Below are 22,281 nucleotides of genomic sequence, written 5' to 3' on the forward strand. Positions count from 1 at the left end.
GTTGATGTATACTAGAACTAAACTTAGGTAAAAAAAATTGGGAGGAGAATTTGGTGCTCTTTTTCAATTCTCCTAATTAGAATTAATTAATAGTTCAGTTTTGTAAGTATTAATGATCATTAAAATAACAGCTAGATACAACTGTCTGTTGGGACTAAATAGAGGTTAGCAAATAAATGGATCACAAGAGAAACCAAGACAACAAGCAATCGAGCACAAGAAAATAGAGAAGACACAAGATTTTACGTGAAAACTCTTTTGAAAAAAAACCACAAGAGATACAGCACAAATCTACTAAATCAAATAGCCTTACAAGTACAAAGAAATTAAAATTCTCAATAGCACTCTCTTACAAGTTTCAAGGAGAAGAGAACAAAACCCTAAATGACTTAGTGAAGAGGCAATAGAGATCAGAGAGAAGCTTCTCTCAATCTAATTCAATTTGCGAAATGGGCTCACCAAGAAAAGTTGCGGCAGCTGCTTTAATTGAAATCAAGTAAATGCAAGCACCATCGGTCTCAACTTATACCGATGGGAAAAGGCAAAGTCACCTTTTAATTAAAGCAGCAGACCAACGGACCTGATTGTTTACCGATGGTAAATAAGTAAAACACCATCTGTTGACCATCTTACCGATGGCAAAAGGCATCAATGCCAACGGTTTGATTTTCTTGCCGATGGTAAATGCAAAACGGGGTGGACCCGTTAATTGTCTTCAAATCAACATACTAGGCTATAAAATGCAGGACCAAAAACAAAGCTCTGCAGTCCTGTTCAATCTCTCAACTAAAACACACAATCAAGGTGTAGAGAGAGGGAGAGAGAGATGGGTTACAAATTTGTCTGGTTTGCTGTGATCTCATTCTTCCTTTTGAAAGAAAATGCCATAGCTACTGATAAAGTGGTACAGAGTTTAAATCATCCTCTTCTTCATTAATCGCTCCATAATTTAAAAGAAAAATGTATATTATCAAACTTAACCATTTCATTTCACACGTTAATTTCTGATGTAGCCATACATTGTGTATCTTGGCGAACCGCCACGTCTTCTTGCTGGTAGCAACCAGGCATTACATTATGCAAGAGTAGCCAAATCTCACTGTAAGCTCTTAGGATCGATTTTGGGAAGGTAAGCAAATACATCCATACGTTAAAATTTGAACAAAAAAAAAATGCATAATCTTTGTTAATATTAGAAAATGGGTTGCTTAATTTAGCAGTTGTTGATGTTTGTAAAATTTTAATATGCAGCCCGAAAGCAGCAAAAAAGGCAATATTTTACTCGTATACACAGCACATTAATGGTTTTGCTGCGACAATTGACAAGGAAACAGCAAACAAGATATCAAGTATATATTTCTCCATCTTCATCACTTATTCCTTCATTTTAATAGCTAAACTGTTTAATTTGTTATTTTTTCTTTTTTTGTGGAGGGTCCGAAGCACATTCCTCTCAGTAAATCATTATTTATTTTTCATCATTTTGGAGATATTCAATGTAAAAAAAATTTCATCAAAATTTTCCGCGACTTTAGAAAAAATAAAAAGTACTCAGAACAGTGATACTAAATTCTATGTAAAGGATATCTCTTTTCAGGACACAAGATAAAACAGCGCCAGTAATATATTAAAATACAGTAATTTACAGGAAAATAAATAAACAAAAAATAACACCAGAATTGCATAATTTGTTGCAGAGTTACCAGGGGTGGTATCAGTGTTTCCAAGTAGAGAATACGAGCTTCATACTACTAGATCCTGGCAATTTCTAGGTCTAGAAAGTGATGAAAATGTCAATTCAAATTCCCTCTGGAGCAAAGCAGGGTATGGTAAAGACACTATTATTGGAAATCTTGATACAGGTACCAGTTACATTCCTTTTTCCTTTTTTGTGTAATTGTTTGGCAATATTAAATATAATTGGATAATGATATGCTCAGTAGTAATTACTCATTTTAAATTCTATATACTAATGAGCATAGTATTATTTAGGTTAATGTGTTAATGGGTGTCAATTGGTGCGATGGGTATGATTCGGATCGGGTGGAAATATTTTTATATCCATATCTATTAAGTTAATAAAAAAAAGATCTTACTCATATCCTTACCTAATAAGCTATTTTTTTTTTACTAGTACCTGTCTTATAGAATACAATATGAGTCAGATAAAATGGTGCTATTGTCTATTGATATCCCTTTCTGGGCTTTCAATAAAATATTTTTTCAAAACAAGAGAAAAGAAGAAAAAATGAATAATGATATGGAGTCATGGAATGATTAATTTTTGTATGGCTCTAAAGCGATAAATGAATGAATATAATTAATATGGCTAATGAAAATTTGAGAAAGAATCAAACCATAAAGATGTTTAAGATGTCTCATGAAAATTTGGATCAACGGTTGGAAAATGAATTAAAAAAAAAACACATTTAGAATTTTCATATTTATATTTGGATCTTGAATAATACTATACCATGTCAAGCCTCATCTCCATATAAATATATGTAGATATGTATAATTTAATTTTCTACAATTACTTCATAGAAAACGGGTAAGAAATAGTCTTTCTCCGTAGTTTAATTTACCCGTTAAGCTAACAAAAAAATTTACTCATATCCATCCCAATAAGCTAACAGAAAAGTTTATTATCCATATGTATCTTATCAATCGAATATGATACAAATAGAATAAACAGACAAAAGGGTGCTATGATACCCCTGTACAACATGCATAATAGAAATCCCAACTACATCATGCTACTCAGTAATTGCCATCCTAACTGCATCCATATACAACCAAACTAAAAAACCATGAAACAGCAAATTCAAAAAAGACAATTCAGCCACCTAACTCTTCATGTACACACATAATATATATAAGCTCAAAACTAATGCATCAATAGTTGTATTTTCTTCTCTCTATCCCCCCCCTGTGATAGGGATCTTCTACCAGCAACAATTTTACTTAGACAATATCACAAACAACTGTTGTGCAGCAAACAGATCCGTACCTGTACTCTCTTTTCATTATAGAGCTTGTGGAGAAAATATCAAAAGAGTTCCAAATATCTCTCTTTTACATAATAGACCCAGTACTTAACAAAAACATTGGTATTGCTCTCTCTACTAAAATAACTCAAAAATAGGGCAAATTGATTAGGCTGAAATGAGAAGAGCACCCAACAACCTGTTGGCAACTAATGATTAAGGTTCGGCTCAAACTCGGTTCGGCTCAATGAGAGAAGCAAAATGATTCGGCTCTAACTCGGCTCACTTTTAATAAAAAAAAGTTCAGCTCGGCTCGGTTCATGTAAGCACTTGGCTCAACTCGACTCGTGAGCCGTCTCATATTACATGTTGAAATAATGATTATTTAACTATTTTAAAGAAATGCTCGAAGTGGAATAGAGATATTCTTGTGACTTTAAATTACCTGTTGAAAAACTTTGATTATTTATTTAAAGAAATGATCTAAAAAATTTGAAAAAAATGATCATTTCTTTAAAATAATTTCAAAATGCCAGCTCATATTACATGTTGAAAAACATTGAAAAAGAAAAATTTTGAAATCTGAAAAAATTTGAAATTTAAAAAAAAAATTTGAAATTTGGAAAAAGTTCAAATTCCAAATTTTTTCAGATTTCAAATTTTTCAGATCAAATTTTTTCATATTTCAAATTTTCCAGATTTCAAATTTTTCAGATTTCAAAATTTTTCATATTTCAAATTTTTCAAATTTCAAGTTTTTCATATTTCAAATTTTTCAGTTTTCAATTTTTTTCAGATTTCAAAATTTTTCAGATTTCAAATTTTTTCAGATTTCAAATTTTTTCAGATTTCAAATTTTTTCAGATTTCAAATTTTTTCAGATTTCAAATTTTTCAGATTTCAAAATTTTTCAGATTTCAAATTTGTTCAAATTTCAAATTTTTCCTTTTTCAAATTTCAAAGTTTTCAACATGTAATATGAGCCGGCATTTTTCAACATGTAATTTAAAGTCACAAGAATACCTCTATCTCACTTCAATCATTTCTTAAAAATAATTAAATGATCATTTTTTTAACATGTAATATGAGCCGACTCGTGAGTCGAGCCAAATGTTTACATGAGTCGAGCCGAGCTTTTTTCTTTCAAACGTGAGCCGAGTCTAGTTGGAGCATTTTTTAGTTTTGAGTCCGATTCGTTATGAAATATTGAGCCGCTCAACTCATTGATTCGCGAGCCGGCTCGACTCATTAGCAGCCCTACCAACAGGCCACACCCTGAAATATTCTTCTATTCCTTTCTGTTCATAAACGCATAATAAATCTGCCAACAAAGTTTGAACAAAAAAACTAATTGGTCACTTGGCAAAGATAAACAGGCACTTTAGACAATATCTATATCCTGAGCATTAATTAACTTTTATGTTATAACTATAATTATATGCATTAAAGTACCTTAATTATGTCACATAACTATATCAAGAAAATAGATGATTAACATTTTTGCCATCAGTACAGAAAATGCAATTTGGAGAACCTCTTCATTATTGCTCCTTTAATAAATTATCCCTATATTCTATTATTGAGTGTAAGGCATAAAAAATGCTGAAGTTTCAAAGACACTTTTAAAATTCATCAATTCCTTGAAATCCAAATGCCAAATTGCACTGTCATCTTCCATATTATTGTTATTGTTACTGTTACTGTTATTATTGTTACTGTTATTATTATTATTGTTATTATTATCATCATCATCTTTTACATCAATGTAATTAGTTTTTATATAAATCATTTTTTTCTAACTTTTGAAATTAGTGGACCATTTTATTTTTGTGCGATGATTTATTTGTAGGTGTATGGCCAGAATCAAAAAGCTTTGCAGATGATGGAATGGCTGATGTCCCAAGTGAGTGGAAAGGAATTTGCCAGAATGAGTTTGATGCCACCTTCACTTGTAACAAGTCTCTCTCTCTCTCTCTTTTAAACTTGACAGCACCTGTCAAGTTCTACATTGAATAAATAAAAGTTGTTTTACAACATTTGAAACATACCTCACAATCTAGTGTATCAGAACTTAGAAAAATAAATACATCAAAAAGCTGTTAGATAAGCTGAACTCTTAAACTATCAAATTAAATTTTGTACCACACTCATGCATACTGAATCCATAACCTCGCATCTTGCACCACTCGTTGTGCCAGCACTTCAGGACGCGTTTTCCTTCCCCCAAAAACGACTTCATTGTGGTGTTTCCACAAATACCCAGCACGTTGAAGCAAAAAAAGTGGCCCAATTTTTCTTTACATACGTATCAGTTCCCTGCCATGCCATATCAGACGACAGTTCCCAAACCTGCTACATCATGATCGCCTGGTGCATAATTCCGCATCTTAGGATTGATAGCACCGAGTACCAAGTATATGTGGCAAATGGGCAAATGAATAATAGATGTAGTGCCGACTATGTTGTGAACTCTATATTTAGAGATAGAGTTAGATCAGGAGCACCATGCTCAGAACTGGTGCCGCATCTCTAAGTGAAATTGTTGGGTAATGCGGTTTGGTATCTTGAGATACCAAGAGTGTTTCTCCCCAAGAATCAAGCCAAAAAGACACGGCCATACTATCTCCCACTTGCCAATGTGTTCCAGTGAAAAACATGTTTTATTTTAACTAATAGGCCCCAAAAAGACGGACCTTGAGATGTCCAAAGTTTAGGGCCCTGCATGTAATGTCTCTTCCATTTGATTTTTGTAATCACCACGGTCCAAAGCGCATGTGGCTCCGCGTAGGCCCTCCACCACCATCTTAGTACTAAAGCCACATTTCTAATCTCCAAGCCGGCTACCCTCATACCGCCCCAAACTTTAGGCAAGGAAACTATTGCCCAATTTGTTAGTGAGACCCCCTTCCTTGATCCCTCATTTTTACCCCAAAGGAAAGATCTTCTAATTAGGTTCATTCTCACAATCACCCATTTCGGGAGCATAAAACACGCCATGTAATATATTGGGATTGTTGGTAAAACTGAGTGTACCAATTGTAGCCGGCTGCCCTTGAATTAGCTTCCTTTGCCACCCCTCTAACCTCTTCTCCATTCTTTCCAACAAGGGCATTAAATGTTGACGATTCGGTCGCACTACCGTCAAAGGCATGCCGAGGTAACTCACCAGGAAACTTGTGGTCTTGTAACCCATGATGTCACTGATAATGGCTAGCTCCTCTTGTGCAATATTTAAAGGCACCAAGGTACTTTTGTTGTAATTTATTTGAAGGCCCGAAATTGCACTAAAAGCCTCAAAATGATCTTTAGTGTAATTATTGTTGTTCTATGAACATTGGCTATGATTGCCATATCATCGGCATATTGAAAAACCATTACCGAGTCCTCCAACTTGCTTGAAATTGGCTCTTTCACCCCCTCATTTACCACACCTATGAGCTGTTGTAACACATCCACAACTAAGTTGAAGAGCATTGGGGATAATGGATCCCCTTGTCTCAACCCCTTACGATACTCGAAATATTCAGAAGCCTCTCCATTTATGACTACCCTCGAAGATGTCATCTGTAGCATTTCCATAATCCACTTAATGGTCCGGCTAGGGAATTCACGACTCTCTAAAACCCGTTGAAGAAAAGACCAACTCACTGAGTCGAAGGATTTTGCAAAGTCTAGCTTTGCGAATATGTCCGAATCTGTAGTGGATTTTATGTGGTGCAATATCCCCCTTGTAGCATTTAAATTTCAGCAATTTGCTGGCCTCCAATGAAGGCTGTTTGATGAGAAGAGATAAGGTCGGGTAGAACCTGTCTTATCCGATTTGCCACCACTTTAGAAATTAGCTTAGGGATCACATTAATTATGCTAGTGGGTCTAAAATCATTCACCATCTCAGAGGCTTCTTTTTTCGGAATCATCACTATGTTTGCCTTATTTATTTCCCTCAAATGCAAGGTAATGTGAAAGAATCGGTCAAAGATGTTCATCACCCAAAGTTTTAGATCCGGCCAATGTGCTTGTAAAAATTCATTAGGCAACCTATCCGGCCCCGATGTCATATGCTTAGCCAAACTCAAAACTGCACCATACACCTCTTCAGGTGTGAACTGTTCTTGCATGAAAGAAAGATCCACAGGTGCTATCGGGTTGAATCCAATACCTGATTGCTTGAGCCAAGGAGACCTTCCATGTGTTGCTTAAATAGGCTCCTGATTGTCTCCTCATTTGTTATTTGTGCATGTTCATGAATTATTTGAGTAATGGCATTTTTTGTGCTTCTAGCTGACGCAAAAGCGTGAAAAAACTTTGTGTTTTTGTCCCCGCTTTTCAACCAATTGCAATTGCAAGTGGATCTTTGCTTCCACTTAGTTTCAATAAAATTGGCCAACATATAGATCCGTTCTCTATTTTTATTGCGCAACAAAAACTCATGCTGTGCCAAATTTTGATGTTCCTCAATTTGATTAAATAATAACAGAGCCTTTTTACAATAAACGAATTGAGCTTCTATCTCACTGAAATTTCCTGTATGCCAATCGTGCAACTCCATCAAGCATGTTTGTAACTATCTGATCAAACTGTTGGATCGAATCTCCACCCCCCACCTGTTGTGTCCAACCCCGCTGTAAAATTGCATGGGCCTCCACATTTTGCAGCCAAAATAGCTCAAATCTGTGTGGCGTAGTTTTTTTTTTCCCTCTCTCTCTCTCTCTCTTTCAAAATATTCAAATTGTCCATGAAGTTTCTCATATTTGCGGGTCAATTTAAATTTCCACATTTTGTTCCAAGTTGGCATGTTTTGTCTTGGCATCTTGTTCTGTAAGCATAAGTTTTATGCCCTCAAACTGTTCAAATGAAAAAAAAGAACAAAAATGTTCAAATTAAAAAAAATAGAGAAAAAATAAATCAGCATCAAGAACACAACATCTTTTGTTCGGTTGTAAAAAATGGGGCTGACTTCGTCATGCACATCTTGCTACAATGACATCAATTTTTAGAGTATAGACCCGGTTCACTTGGGATTTGAATTAGGCATGAAAAATAATCATTCGGAGACTACTTTAGTTCCTGCATCCATTGTATGTAATTAGGGGCGGCGGAGCTAGACTCTCAAGTTATGAGAGTCAAACATAAATGAGGATCAATTATATAAAATTTTCACGCTACGTATGGATGTCAATTTTACAGTACCAACAACAGGTTACTCTGAATTACGTAGAAAGTCATGTATAATTACAAAAAATTGAAAATGAATGGGGGTCAATTGACCCCCATTAACTTTAACTTGTATCCGCCTCTGTATGTAATGGCTTGCTAGCTGTATATGTACAATTAATTGTACATGGTACAACCTTGAAGAGGGTTTATCATACATATTTTTTTGCAGAAAGTTGATTGGTGCGAGATATTTTAATAAGGGATATGAGGCATATGTGGGGCCACTAAACATATCATTTCAGACACCTCGCGACATTGATGGCCATGGGACTCATACTCTTTCAACGGCTGGTGGAACATTTGTGGCCAATGCGAGTTTCTTTGGCTATGGTAGTGGCACGGCTAAAGGGGGTTCGCCCCATGCTCGTGTCGCAGCTTACAAGGTTTGTTAATTTTGTTTCATTGTTCACATCATACTTGGGCAAAGATAAAAAAAAAAATGGAAACAGGGTATATCTTCCTAATGCTTCTGTATATGCTTATGTCTGCTCTTACCAATATAGGTATGCTGGCCTGGATGTTTTGGGGCCGACATCCTTGCAGCTTTTGAGGCAGCTATCTCTGATGGTGTTCATGTCGTGTCTGTGTCGCTGGGTGGGAGACCAAGGGATTATTTCAATGACGTGATTGCCATTGGGTCATTTCATGCAGTCAAGAACGGCATAAAAGTTGTCTGCTCGGCCGGTAACTCAGGCCCTACAGCTGGAACGGTTACTAATCTGGCACCATGGATATTCACAGTGGCAGCTAGCACAATGGATCGGGAGTTCCCTGCCTATCTTTATTTTGGTAACACAACCCTGAAGGTAAATGGAAATATGTATGTTTATTCAGATTTTAATTCCATTATGGATATGCTAGTTAAGCTACCATAAAAAAGATCTGTCCTTGTGCACTATTACTTGCAATCAATTAAGTCAGTGTGATAATAAATTATTTGATTTCAATTTGGTTTCATAATAGCTTATAATAAATTTAACATTTGTTACTCTTAACCTGGATGCCTTTTTAAAAATTTAGGGTCTGAGTCTCTCATCAACAAATTTAGCACACGGAAAATACCCAATTATCATGTCAACAGATGCTCGTGCGGCCAATTCAACAGAATTTGAGGCGTAAGACTTTTTATTGTTACAGTAATAAATTTTATTAATATAAAGTAGTACATAAAAATTCCAACAAAGCTACTGACAAGCAATACCACCATTCTCCAAAATACTGTAGCAAACGCACAAAATCAGCAAACATGAATACAAAAGGTTTATACAAAATCAAGCAAATAGAAACAAAAATGAGACTACCAATCATGACATCAGAAGTTGAGATACAGATATATATTACGTGGCAAAATTTTATAGACAGTTCTTAACTCGACATATAACTTGAGCATGCAGCTGTTCTCAGTATAGAAATCTACTATATATTAACATTATGCTATGTATGAATATTATATGGCAGTCGGCTATGCCTCAATGGTTCGTTAGATTCTGCTAAGGTTAACGGTTCAATAGTGATTTGCACAAGAGGATTGAATCCGATTACTAAAGGAGAAGTTGTTTTGGAAGCTGGTGGAGTGGGTATGGTCCTGATTAATACTAACATCTCCGGCAATGATATCATTCCTAATGAACACGTTCTTCCGGCCGTTGCAATTACCTACTCTGACAGTCAAACTTTGTCATCTTACCTCAAATCAAACAGGTTTGTACATATCATATGAGTTGAATGTTGTTAGATTTTACTTGGTACTTTTGAGGTATAGCACAAAGCATATAACCTCAAATCAATACATACTATATATGCATAGTGATCAGATGTCATCTTGTGTTAATTTTTCTTTACTGAACTAGATTTTTTTTTTTTTTTTTTTTTTTTTTTTTTTTTTTTTTTTTTACGGATGGATAAAATAACCATAAAGCTAACATCAGGCTCACTAAATTACAGTGAGGTACTTGGTTATGTAACAAAACCAGAAACTGTACTCAACACAATGCCGGCACCGTATATGGCTTCATTTTCGTCTCAAGGGCCAAATTCAATTACCCCTGGAATCTTGAAGCCTGATATAACGGCCCCAGGTGTCACTGTTCTAGCAGCATACACTGAGGCAACTTCACCAACTAATCGGGACTTTGATAAACGCCGTGTAAAATTCAACTTTGTGTCTGGTACGTCCATGTCATGCCCCCACATATCAGGGATTGTTGGTCTTCTCCACACTCTCTACCCTCATTGGTCCCCAGCAGCCATCCGATCAGCTATTATGACCACTGGTAATACAAAAATTCTGCTATTTTTTTGTTGGACGCAATATGCATTGAGTTATTAGTCTGGTGGATTTTGCATGAAAATTCCTTTTCTCACCAAATGGATCATGCCATGCAATGTAGGCATCTATCATTTTTACGATAGTTCTGAAATAAAATTCCTTTGAAATAATAATTTTATTTGAGGTCCTGAGCTATGCTCGAAGGACCAAACAATCATCCTCGTCAGAAATAATAGATATGTACTTTTGTTATCTTCAAGTGTTTATTTTATAAATTTTATATGGTGGTTTAACTTTCTGCAAAAAACCCTATTTCCTGTTCTTTTTTTCCCCATTGCTGAAATTGTTATGCTAAGCGAAAAATTATATTGATAACTTTTTCCCTTTAGGTGCTTCAATTTATATTACTTACAAAGGGTTATTTTTCTTTAAAAACAAAATATTGCAGCATCAATCAAAGATAATCAGGGAAAGAATATCTTAAACTCATCGTTTATAACTGCCACACCATTCAGCTACGGGTCGGGCCATGTGAACCCAAATGCAGCAGCAGATCCGGGATTGATTTATGACCTCAACTCGACCGACTATTTGAACTTTTTTTGCTCTCTTGGCTACAACTCAACCCAACTATCATTATTCGAGCCGGGCTATCAATGCCCTTCAAATAGTCAAGATATTAAGGACTTCAACTACCCCTCATTTACAATTTATAACCTCACAGGCTCAGTAACAGTAGCCCGCACAGTTAAAAATGTCGGTCCCGCGGGTACATACACTGTAACAGTTGAGGAACCGAGTGGTATTCAAGTCAAGGTGGAGCCTGATTGTTTAAAGTTAGGCGCCGGTGAAGAGATGAAATTTAAGGTAACTTTTCATGTGGATACCCCTAGCTCTGACTATGTATTCGGAAGCATTACTTGGTCAGATGGAATACGGCATGTAAGAAGTCCTGTGGCTGTACTTGTTAAAGATTAAACTCAAATCTGAGACAGATTTTAAGGCTATATGAAATGCGAAGTTGAAGGGGAAAATGGAGGTCATTATGGACAAATAAATTATGCATTTTATGTGTTTTCGAGTTTAGATTCAGATGGTTCAAGTTTCAAGTCGTTTGGATTTTCCAACAATAAGTTATGGCAGTTTTAGTACCAAAGGGTCAGAATTTACTATGCTACTATGTATTCTGTTTTGAGTTGTTTTGAATTCTGTTTTTGTTTTAATTATTGTACGAATTTTAAGAGTCATGTCTAAGGCTATAAATAAATAATTGTATCTCAGTTGCAAAGTAAGAGAAGAAAAATTGTTTAAGAGTTTATAAAAAGATAATTGTGTTCTTGTTTTTCTCTTCCTCCAAAAGCTCTCTGTTTTTATCAGTACTGACCAGTTCCTAGAGAAACCAAAATTAAATATTTAAGTCTTCTGGTCGATTTTTTTTTCGGACTATTCAAAAAGTTTCTTGAATGTTTCATTCATCAACCATTGATCATTGAAGGCATAATTACATCAATTGTTTATGCCTAAAATAATTTCTTTTTGTAAATTTGATTGGCACTGTGCATAATTGAAATAACAAAATAATGAACACTGTATCAATTTAAGGAGGTCTATGTAAATCCAACTACACCCTTGTAAGATATATAACAAGGTGAGATGAGGCACACGCTCATATCCACCTTGTTCTCCTTCCAGTCAGATTATGATCTCGTTGATTCCATTCTATCTATGAGACTATGAATTTTCTCTCTAAAGCTTCACTTGGAAATTTAAAGGAAATACTAAAATATTAAATGAATAAAACAGTGAAATTATTACAAATGTTGTAATAATTTCACAACCCGTACATTCATGCAATTGCTTTTACAAAGGGAGAGAAAATAGAGGAGAGAGAGAGAGAGAGACAATGACAACCAATAGGAATTGAATATTTTGTGAGAGCATGAATCTGTGAAAGGATTTCATTTGGTAAAAATCTTTCAAAATTAGCAATTGTTCTGCATCAGTGGAAGTGAAATTGAAAGTGCCAACATAGATTTTAAAATTATTATCGCCTTAGTTCAAACACTACACCTAAGGCCCAATCCATTTCTCCTTTCACGGGCCTTCGCTACCGCAAGAAAATATTTTTTGTTATACATATATTAGAGGAGGGATCAAATTACATTTTTTTTTGGTGATACTGAATTACACTCTATATTTTCGAAGTTTATACAGTCAATTCAAATCGTTCAAAATGATGGATATGTTAAAATGTGATTGAATATCAAATTTTATATTTTTTTGAATTTTTGTCCTATTTATTAAGATAGGTAAAAACACTCAATAGTCTAAATATAGCGATTTTGTTAAATACTTAATAGATAGTAAAACAAATTCAAAAAAATATAAAATTTGATCTGCAAGCACATTTTAATATATCAATTATGTTGAACGGTTTGGATCGACTATTTGAACTTTAAAAACTTTAAAAATCTAGAGTGTAATTCGGTGTCACAAAAAAAAAGTGTGATTAGCATCCTCCTCTACATATAATATGGTCAGAATATTTTTTTGTCTACTAGATATGTCATGCAATTTTTTTTCCTTTTTTTGCTGGGGGAATACATTGATGTTTGTTATTAAGTATTATTTTGCATTGGCGTGCATGTCTTATAATTCCAGAGTTACCAATTAATCGAGAGAATCCAATTTCTGGTGATACTGAACTGAACGCGAAATTATTTGGATGACTGAATTTTGACCGAATTAAACCCAAATAATTTGCAAATCTTACGATTTTTTCACAAAATTTTTCTAGAACATTTTGGTTTTTTTTTTTTTTTTTTTTTTTTTTTTTTTGGCTCTCTTGTAGGACTGAGATCTCTGGTTTGGATAATTCCGAATCATTTATGAATTATTCACGAATCACAAATTTTTGACCTCGCTGAACCAAATCCAAATAATTCATTTGTTATTATGCTTGCATGTACCGCTTGGGTACATTGGATTCATGAGAATAGTATTAATTTATTTCAAAATAATGTTGTTATTTTCATTTTAGAAAGCAATTTGAATGTATATTTTTTAATCTATAAAATAATTTTGGGCTAGTGTTGATTCAACATTTTATGTATGTGTTTGAGTTTTGACAATAGATGTAGTTAAGGGCAGATTTAAATGAAGATAATGGATCAATTGATTCCCTATTTGTTTAAGAAAATTGATGATTTTTTTAAATTTTTTTTAATGTAAATTGAAATGTTTTATATATATATATATATATAATATAAAATTGTAATACCATTAAATAATCTTAAAATTCTCAACTGAAGTGATTTAGGATGAAGTACAATTAAAGCACCTTATATGCGGTTTAAAGTGAACCCACAAAATCTCTTAACTTTTGACATTGTTACACTCACTATTCTATTTCACTGTTAATATCTTATATGAGAATATGAATATATGATTGTCTTTTATTCAACACTTCATCATTTTACTAATTTTATTACTAACAAACACAATGTTTTAAAGTGATTTACTATCAAACACATTCTTTTCTCTATCCCTTTTTATTTAAATACTTCCAAATGTTGATTGACATATGTACCCCTACATACTATTACCCAACCATTGGAGATATCCATTGATTTGTCAAATGGAGATCATACGTCATCTCCTCAACACCTTTAATAAACTCAAGTAGATTAATTTGTTATAAGTGCAGTTAATTGTAAACCTTAGTTAAATATCTCATTTAGATTTCTTCATGGGGACTTCAAGTACTTCTCATTGGTTACACTTTTCTTTTTTTATTAATTCGTTAACAATGAGAAGAATGAGAGTCAATTTTACAGTACCGCGACAATATTTTACTCTAAATTATATAAAAACTCGTACCTAAAAAAAAAATTAAGAAAAAAATAGAGGTCAATTGACCCCCACTCTCTCTCTCTGACTCCGCCCTTTAATCTCGTAGATTAATTTGTTAATCATATTTTAAATTAGTACACAGAGAAATCTAAATGGATGTCTCCAGTGGTTGTGTAACTATATGCTAGGGCATATTTATCAATTTTATTTTTAAAATAACTGAATAAAAGATTAAACAAATAAAAAGGATAAATAAAATTAAGATGTTAAAGTTTTATGAGGATATTGAATGTTACAATGTTTTCGTGGAAAGTTGACAACACACTATATTTTGTTTCAAAAAAAATATTAATGTATTATATTAAGAAAAGAAAAACAATTTTGAATTTATACAATAAAAAAAAACCAAACCGAATTAGTTTGGATCAAACGGTTCGGTTTTTTAGGTTTAATGGTTCGGTTCGGTTTGTTTTTTAGAACTGAATTATAACTTCAGTTTGATTCGGTTTGGAAATTTTCAAAACCGAAATAACTGAGCCGACCGAACTTTTATATATTATGAATTTGATCTGGACCACCCCGGTTTATTTCTTAATCAATTGCTTTAAATACTTCAATTTATTTATTAATATTCCGGTTTATTTCTTAATTGCTTTAAATAGTTCGATTTAACCTATTCATATACAATCAAGTTGTACATGTGTGATTTAAGCGGCAAATTTCCCTATCAACAAACTAATTATATATGCTCCTGTATTAGGTTTGGATATGAGGCCACATTTAAGTCCGATGTCCACCGAATCTACTATGCTTTACACATTTAAATAGGTTTTCCCTGAGCCTTCACTTTTATAGAGTAGAACTAGAGTGTTTTAAGCTCACCAAATTTTTTGTGAGGTTAATTTCAAAGTCCGAGATTTCAAACGACGAATTCAATCGTGAAATCAGATGTTGACTCTTGAGATTGCCTAAGAATGACGTGAGCACATATTGAAATTGATAGAGAAAGAATGCTTTTTATGATGACAGATAACTAACTAATTAATTTGATAGAAACTAGATGTCTTTAGATAATTTTTTGGTCAAGTCATCTAGAATTTGATTGATACACATGCAATTTTAGAAAAAATGAAGAATACATCTATAATTTAAAATTTTCAATTCAAAAGGTACTTTCTAAAATATCAAATTTATAGATATACATAAAAGTTGATGTATACTAGAACTAAACTTTGGTAAAAAAATTTGGGAGGAGAATTTGGTGCTCTTTTCCAATTCTCCTAATTAGAATTAATTAATAGTTTAGTTTTGTAAGTATTAAAGATCGTTAAAATAACTGCTAGATACAACTGTCTTCGTTTGGTAATACTCCTTCAAACAAGGAGAGAAAAATCCAAATAGATAAGATTTTTGCACCCAATACTAGGCTATAAAATACAGGACCAAAAACAGAGCTCTGCACTCCTGTTCAATTCTCCTTTCTAAAATACACAATCAAGGTGTAGAGAGAGAGAGAGAGAGAGAGATGGGTTACAAATTTTTCTGGTTTGCTGTGATCTCATTGTTCCTTTTGAAAGAAAATGCCATAGCTACTGATAAAGTGGTACAGAGTTTAAATCATCCTCTTCTTCATTAGTCTCTCCATAATTTAAAAGAGAAATGTATATTATCAAACTTAACCATTTCATTTTACACGTTAATTTCTGATGTAGCCATACATTGTGTATCTTGGCGAACCGCCACGTCTTCTTGCTGCTAGCAACCAGGCATTACATTATGCAAGAGTAGCCAAATCTCACTGTAAGCTCTTAGGATCGATTTTGGGAAGGTAAGCAAATACATCCATACGTTAAAATTTGAACAAAAAAAAAATGCAAAATCTTTTGCTTAATTTAGCAGTTGATGATGTTTGCAAAATTTTAATATGCAGCCCGAAAGCAGCAAAAAAGGCAATATTTTACTCGTATACACAGCACATTAATGGTTTTGCTGCGACAATTGACGAGGAAACTGCAAACAAGATATCAAGTATATATTTCTCCATCCTCATCACTTATTCCTTCATTTTAATAGCTAAACTGTTTAATTTGTTATTTTTTTCTTTGATGTGGAGGGTCCAAAGCACATTCCTCTCAGTAAATCATTATTTGTTTTTCATCAAAATTTTCATCATTTTGGAGATATTCAATGTAAAAAAAATTTCATCAAAATTTTCCGCGACTTTAGAAAAAATAAAAAGTACTCAAAAACAGTGATACTAAATTCTATGTAAAGGATATCTCTTTTCAGGACACAAGATAAAACAGCCCCAGTAATATATTAAAATACAGTAATTTACAGGAAAATAAATAAACAAAAAATAACACCAGAATTGCATAATTTGTTGCAGAGTTACCAGGGGTGGTATCAGTGTTTCCAAGCAGAGAATACGAGCTTCATACTACTAGATCCTGGCAATTTCTAGGTCTAGAAAGTGATGGAAATGTCAATTCAAATTCCCTCTGGAGCAAAGCAGGGTATGGTAAAAACACTATTATTGGAAATCTTGATACAGGTACCAGTTACATTACTTTTTCCTTTTTTGTGTAATTGTTTGGCAATATTAAATATAATTGGATAATGATATGCTCAGTAGTAATTACTCATTTTAAATTCTATATACTAATGAGCATAGTATTATTTAGGTTAATGTGTTAATGGGTGTCAATTGGTGCGATGGGTATGATTCAGATCGGGTGGAAATATTTTTATATCCATATCTATTAAGTTAATAAAAAAAAGATCTTACTCATATCCTTACCTAACAAGCTAATTTTTTTTTACTAGTACCTGTCTTATAGAATACAATATGAGTCAGATAAAATGGTGCTATTGTCTATTGATATCCCTTTCTGGGCTTTCAATAAAATATTTTTTCAAAACAAGAGAAAAGAAGAAAAAATGAATAATGATATGGAGTCATGGAATGATTAATTTTTGTATGGCTCTAAAGCGATAAATGAATGAATATAATTAATATGGCTAATGAAAATTTGAGAAAGAACCAAACCATAAAGATGTTTAAGATGTCTCATGAAAATTTGGATCAACGATTGGAAAATGAATTAAAAAAAAAACACATTTAGAATTTTCATATTTATATTTGGATCTTGAATAATACTATACCATGTCACGCCTCATCTCCATATAAATATATGTAGATATGTATAATTTAATTTTCTATAATTACTTCATAGAAAATGGGTAAAAAATAGTCTTTCTCCGTAGTTTAATTTACCCGTTAAGCTAACAAAAAAATTTACTCATATCCATCCCAATAAACTAACAGAAAAGTTTATTATCCATATGTATCTTATCAATCGAATATGATACAAATCGAATAAACAGACAAAAGGGTGCTATGACACCCCTGTACATAGGGGTGAAAACGGAGCGGATACGGAGCGGATAATGCTAATACCATATCCGCATCTGTCGGATAATGAGCGGATACGGATACGGATAGTAAACGGATATCAAAATTCAATACCAAATCCGCCTTAAACGGATACGGATACGGAACGGATAGTCCACGGATACGGATTCGAATACGGATATAAAACGAATAATGGTCGGATAATTAAGATATATGAACTTCTAAAATACAAATATTAATTAAAACATTAAATATAAATATTAATGAACTTATAAGAGATGAAAGATAATCTATTCATATAATATATATATATCAAATAAGTGTATGGTAACAAAAGATGTTGTGGTGTAGTGGTTTGAAGCTTGGTCTTAAGGCATTGAGATGGGAGGACATGGGTTCAAATCCCACCTATAGCAAATATTTATTCCTCTTTTATATGGGTTTGGCCAAATTATCCGAATCCGGATAATCCGGATATCCGCTCCGTTTAGGACTCCGAATCCGTATCCGTATCCGGATCTTTTATGGATTTCCGAAAATTATCCGAATCCGTATCCGGGAATTATCCGAATCCGGATTATCCGGATTCGGATTATATCCGGATACGGAGCGGATATCCGCCGGATAATCCGGCTCCGTTTTCACCCCTACCTGTACAACATGCATAATAGAAAACCCAACTACATGCTACTCAGCAATTGGCCAATTGCCATCCTAACTGCATCCATATACAACCAAACTAAAAAACCATAAAACAGCAAATTCAAAAAAAGACAATTCAGCCACCTAACTCTTCATGTACACATATAATATATATAAGCTCAAAACTAATGCATCAATAGTTGTATTTTCTTGTCTCTCTATCCCCCCCCTGTGATAGGGATCTTGTACCAGCAACAATTTTACTTAGATAATATCACAAACAACTGTTGTGCAGCAAACAGATCCGTACCTGTACTCTCTTTTCATTATAGAGCTTGCTGGAGAAAATATCAAAAAAGTTCCAAATATCTCTCTTTTACATAATAGACCCAGTACTTAACAAAAACATTGATATTGCTCTCTCTACTAAAATAACTCAAAAATAGGGCAAATTGATTAGGCAGAAATGAGAAAGAGCACCCAACAGCCTGTTGGCAACTAATGATTAAGGTTCGGCTCAAATTCGGCTCGGCTCAATGAGAGAAGCAAAATGATTCGGCTCTAACTCGGCTCACTTTTAATAGAAAAAAGTTCAGCTCGGCTCGGCTCATGTAAGCACTTGGCTCGTGAACTCGCGAGCCGTCTCATATTATATGTTGAAAAAATAATCATTTAACTATTTTAAAGAAATGATCGAAGTGGAATAGAGATATTCTTGTGACTTTAAATTACATGTTGAAAAACTTTGATTATTTTTTAAAGAAAATGATCTAAACAATTTGAAAAAATGATAATTTCTTTAAAATAATTTCAAAATGCCAGCTCATATTACATGTTGAAAATCATTGAAATTTGAAAAAGAAAAAATTTGAAATTTGAAATTAAAAAAAAAATTGAAAATTGGAAAAAGTTCAAATTCCAAATTTCAAATTTTTCAGATCAAATTTTTTCAGATTTCAAATTTTTCAGATTTCAAATTTTTCAGATTTCAAAATTTTTCAGATTTCAAATTTTCCAGATTTCAAATATTTCAGATTTCAAATTTTTCAGTTTTCAAATTTTTTCAGATTTCAAAATTTTTCAGATTTCAAATTTTTTTCAGATTTCAAATTTTTTCAGATTTCAAATTTTTCAGATTTCAAATTTGTTCAAATTTCAAATTTTCCCTTTTTCTAATTTCAAAGTTTTCAACATGTAATATGAGCCTGCATTTCGAAATTATTTTGAAAAAATGATTTTTTTTTCAAATTTCTTTAGATCATTTTCTTTAAAAAATAATCAAAGTTTTTCAACATGTAATTTAAAGTCACAAGAATACCTCTATCCCACTTCAATCATTTCTTTAAAATAATTAAATAATCATTTTTTTTAACATGTAATATGAGCCGACTCGCGAGTCGAGCCAAGTGTTTACATGAGTCGAGCCGAGCCGAGCCGAGCTTTTTTCTTTCAAAAGTGAGCCGAGTTGAGTTAGGACATTTTTTAGTTTCGAGTCCGATTCGTTATGAAATATTGAGCCGCTCAACTCATTGATTCGCGAGCCGGCTTGACTCATTAGCAGCCCTACCAACAGGCCAACACCCTGAAATATTCTTCTATTCCTTTCTGTTCATAAGCGCATAATAAATCTGCCAACAAAAGTTTGAACAAAAAAAACTAATTGGTCACTTGGCAGAGATAAACAAGCACTTTAGACAATATCTATATCCTGAGCATTAATTAACTTTTATGTTATAACTATAATTATATCCATTAAAGTACCTTAATTATGTCACATAACTACATCAAGAAAATAGATGATTAACATTTTTGGCATCAGTACAGAAAATGCAATTTGGGGAACCTCTTCATTGCTCCTTTAGTAAATTATCCCTATATTCTATTATTGAGTGTAAGGCAAAAAAAAAAAATGCTGAAATTTGAAAGACACTTTTAAAATTCATCAATGTATCCTTGAAATCCAAATGCCAAATTGCACTGTCATCTTCCATATTATTATTATTATTTAATAATATTATTATTATTGTTACTGTTGTTATTATTATTATTATTATTATTATTATTATTATTATTATTATCATTATCATTATCATCATCACCATCATCGTCTTTTACATCAATATTAGTTTCTATATAAATCATTTTTTTTCTAACTTTTGAAATCAGTGGACCATTTTATTTTTTGTGCGTTGATATATTTGTAGGTGTATGGCCAGAATCAAAAAGCTTTGCAGATGATGGAATGGCTGATGTCCCAAGCGAGTGGAAAGGAATTTGCCAGAATGAGTTTGATGCCACCTTCACTTGTAACAAGTCTCTCTCTTTCTCTCTCTTTTAAACTTGACAGCAGCTGTCAAGTTCTACAATGAATAAATAAAAGTTGTTTTACAGCATTTGAAACATACCTCACAATCTAGTGTATCAGAACTTAGAAAAATAAATACATCAAAAAGCTGTTAGATAATCTAAACTCTTAAACTATACCAAAATAAATTTTGTACTACACTCATGCATACAACACACTGAATCCTTAAAATTTTTGTACTACACTCTTAAAAGAATCATTCAAAGACCGTTTTAGTTCCTATATCCATTATATGTAACCCGGGGATTGATTTACGACCTCAACTCGACCGACTATTTGAACTTTTTTTGCTCTCTTGGCTACAACTCAACCCAACTATCATTATTCGAACCGGGCTATCAATGCCCTTCAAATAGTCAAGATATTAAAGACTTCAACTACCCCTCATTTACAATTTATAACCTCACAGGCTCAGTAACAGTAGCCCGCACAATTAAAAATGTCGGTCCCGCGGGTATATACACTGTAACAGTTGAGGAACCGAGTGGTATTCAAGTCAAGGTGGAGCCTGATTGTTTAAAGTTAGGCGCCGGTGAAGAGATGAAATTTAAGGTAACTTTTCATGTGGATACCGCTAGCTCTGACTATGTATTCGGAAGCATTACTTGGTCAGATGGAATACGGCATGTAAGAAGTCCTGTGGCTGTACTTGTTAAAGTTTAAACTCAAAACTGAGACAGATTTTAAGGCTATATGAAATGCAAAGTTGAAGGGGAAAATGGAGGTCATTATGGACAAATAAATTATGTATTTTATGTCTTTTCGAGTTTAGATTCAGATGGTTCAAGTTTCAAGTCGTTTGGAGTTTTCAACAATAAGTTATGGCAGTTTTAGTACCAAAGGGTCAGAATTTACTGTGCTGCTATGTATTCTGTTTTGAGTTGTTTTGAATTCTGTTTTTGTTTAAATTACTGTACGAATTTTAAGAGTCATGTCTAAGGCTATAAATAAATAATTGTATCTCAGTTGCAAAGTAAGAGAAGAAAAATTGTTTAAGAGTTTATAAAAAGATAATTGTGTTCTTGTTTTTCTCTTCCTCCAAAAGCTCTCTGTTTTTATCAGTACTGACCAGTTCCTAGAGAAACCAAAATTAAATATTTAAGTCTTCTGGTCGATTTCTTTTTCGGACTATTCAAAAAGTTTCTTGAATGTTTCAGTCATCTACCATTGATCATTGAAGGCATAATTACATCAATTGTTTGTGCCTAAAATAATTTATTTTTGTAAATTTGATTGGCACTGTGCATAATTGAAATAACAAAATAATTAACACTGTATCAATTTAAGGAGGTCTATGTAAATCCAGCTACACCCTTGTAATTAAGATATATAACAAGGTGAGATGAGGCACACGCTCATATCCATCTTGTTCTCCTTCCAGTCAGATTATGATCTCTTTGATTCCATTCTATCTATGAGACTATGAATTTTCTCTCTAAAGCTTCACTTGGAAATTTAAAGGAAATACTAAAATATTAAATGAATAGAACAGTGAAATTATTACAAATGTTGTAATAATTTCACAACCCGTACA

The 22,281-nt window shown here is 33.1% G+C and overlaps 1 protein-coding gene across 1 annotated transcript; it reads left to right on the forward strand.

Annotated features, from left to right (window-relative positions):
* The first annotated feature begins 766 nt into the window (after nucleotides 1-766).
* LOC144557596 (subtilisin-like protease SBT5.3) lies at nucleotides 767-22,033 on the forward strand. The gene is made up of 12 exons (XM_078306192.1): nucleotides 767-904; nucleotides 1,014-1,129; nucleotides 1,252-1,349; nucleotides 1,698-1,862; nucleotides 4,837-4,945; nucleotides 8,374-8,587; nucleotides 8,708-9,010; nucleotides 9,225-9,319; nucleotides 9,663-9,905; nucleotides 10,149-10,477; nucleotides 10,922-11,439; nucleotides 21,905-22,033. The coding sequence occupies exons 1-12, from the start codon at nucleotides 827-829 to the stop codon at nucleotides 21,923-21,925; spliced, it is 2,289 nt and encodes a 762-aa protein (XP_078162318.1). The 5' UTR covers nucleotides 767-826; the 3' UTR covers nucleotides 21,926-22,033.
* The last annotated feature ends 248 nt before the right edge of the window (nucleotides 22,034-22,281 follow it).

Source organism: Carex rostrata, chromosome 7, assembly GCF_964058835.1.
Source record: "Carex rostrata chromosome 7, lpCarRost1.2, whole genome shotgun sequence".
NCBI lineage: Eukaryota > Viridiplantae > Streptophyta > Magnoliopsida > Poales > Cyperaceae > Carex > Carex rostrata.

Coding starts and splice junctions, on each gene's coding strand:
- LOC144557596 (XM_078306192.1), top strand. CDS start 827: ATGGGTTACAAATTTGTCTGGTTTGCTGTGATCTCATTCTTCCTTTTG. Junction 1,130..1,251: donor TTAGGATCGATTTTGGGAAG/GTAAGCAAATAC, acceptor TTTAATATGCAG/CCCGAAAGCAGCAAAAAAGG. Junction 4,946..8,373: donor GCCACCTTCACTTGTAACAA/GTCTCTCTCTCT, acceptor ATTTTTTTGCAG/AAAGTTGATTGGTGCGAGAT.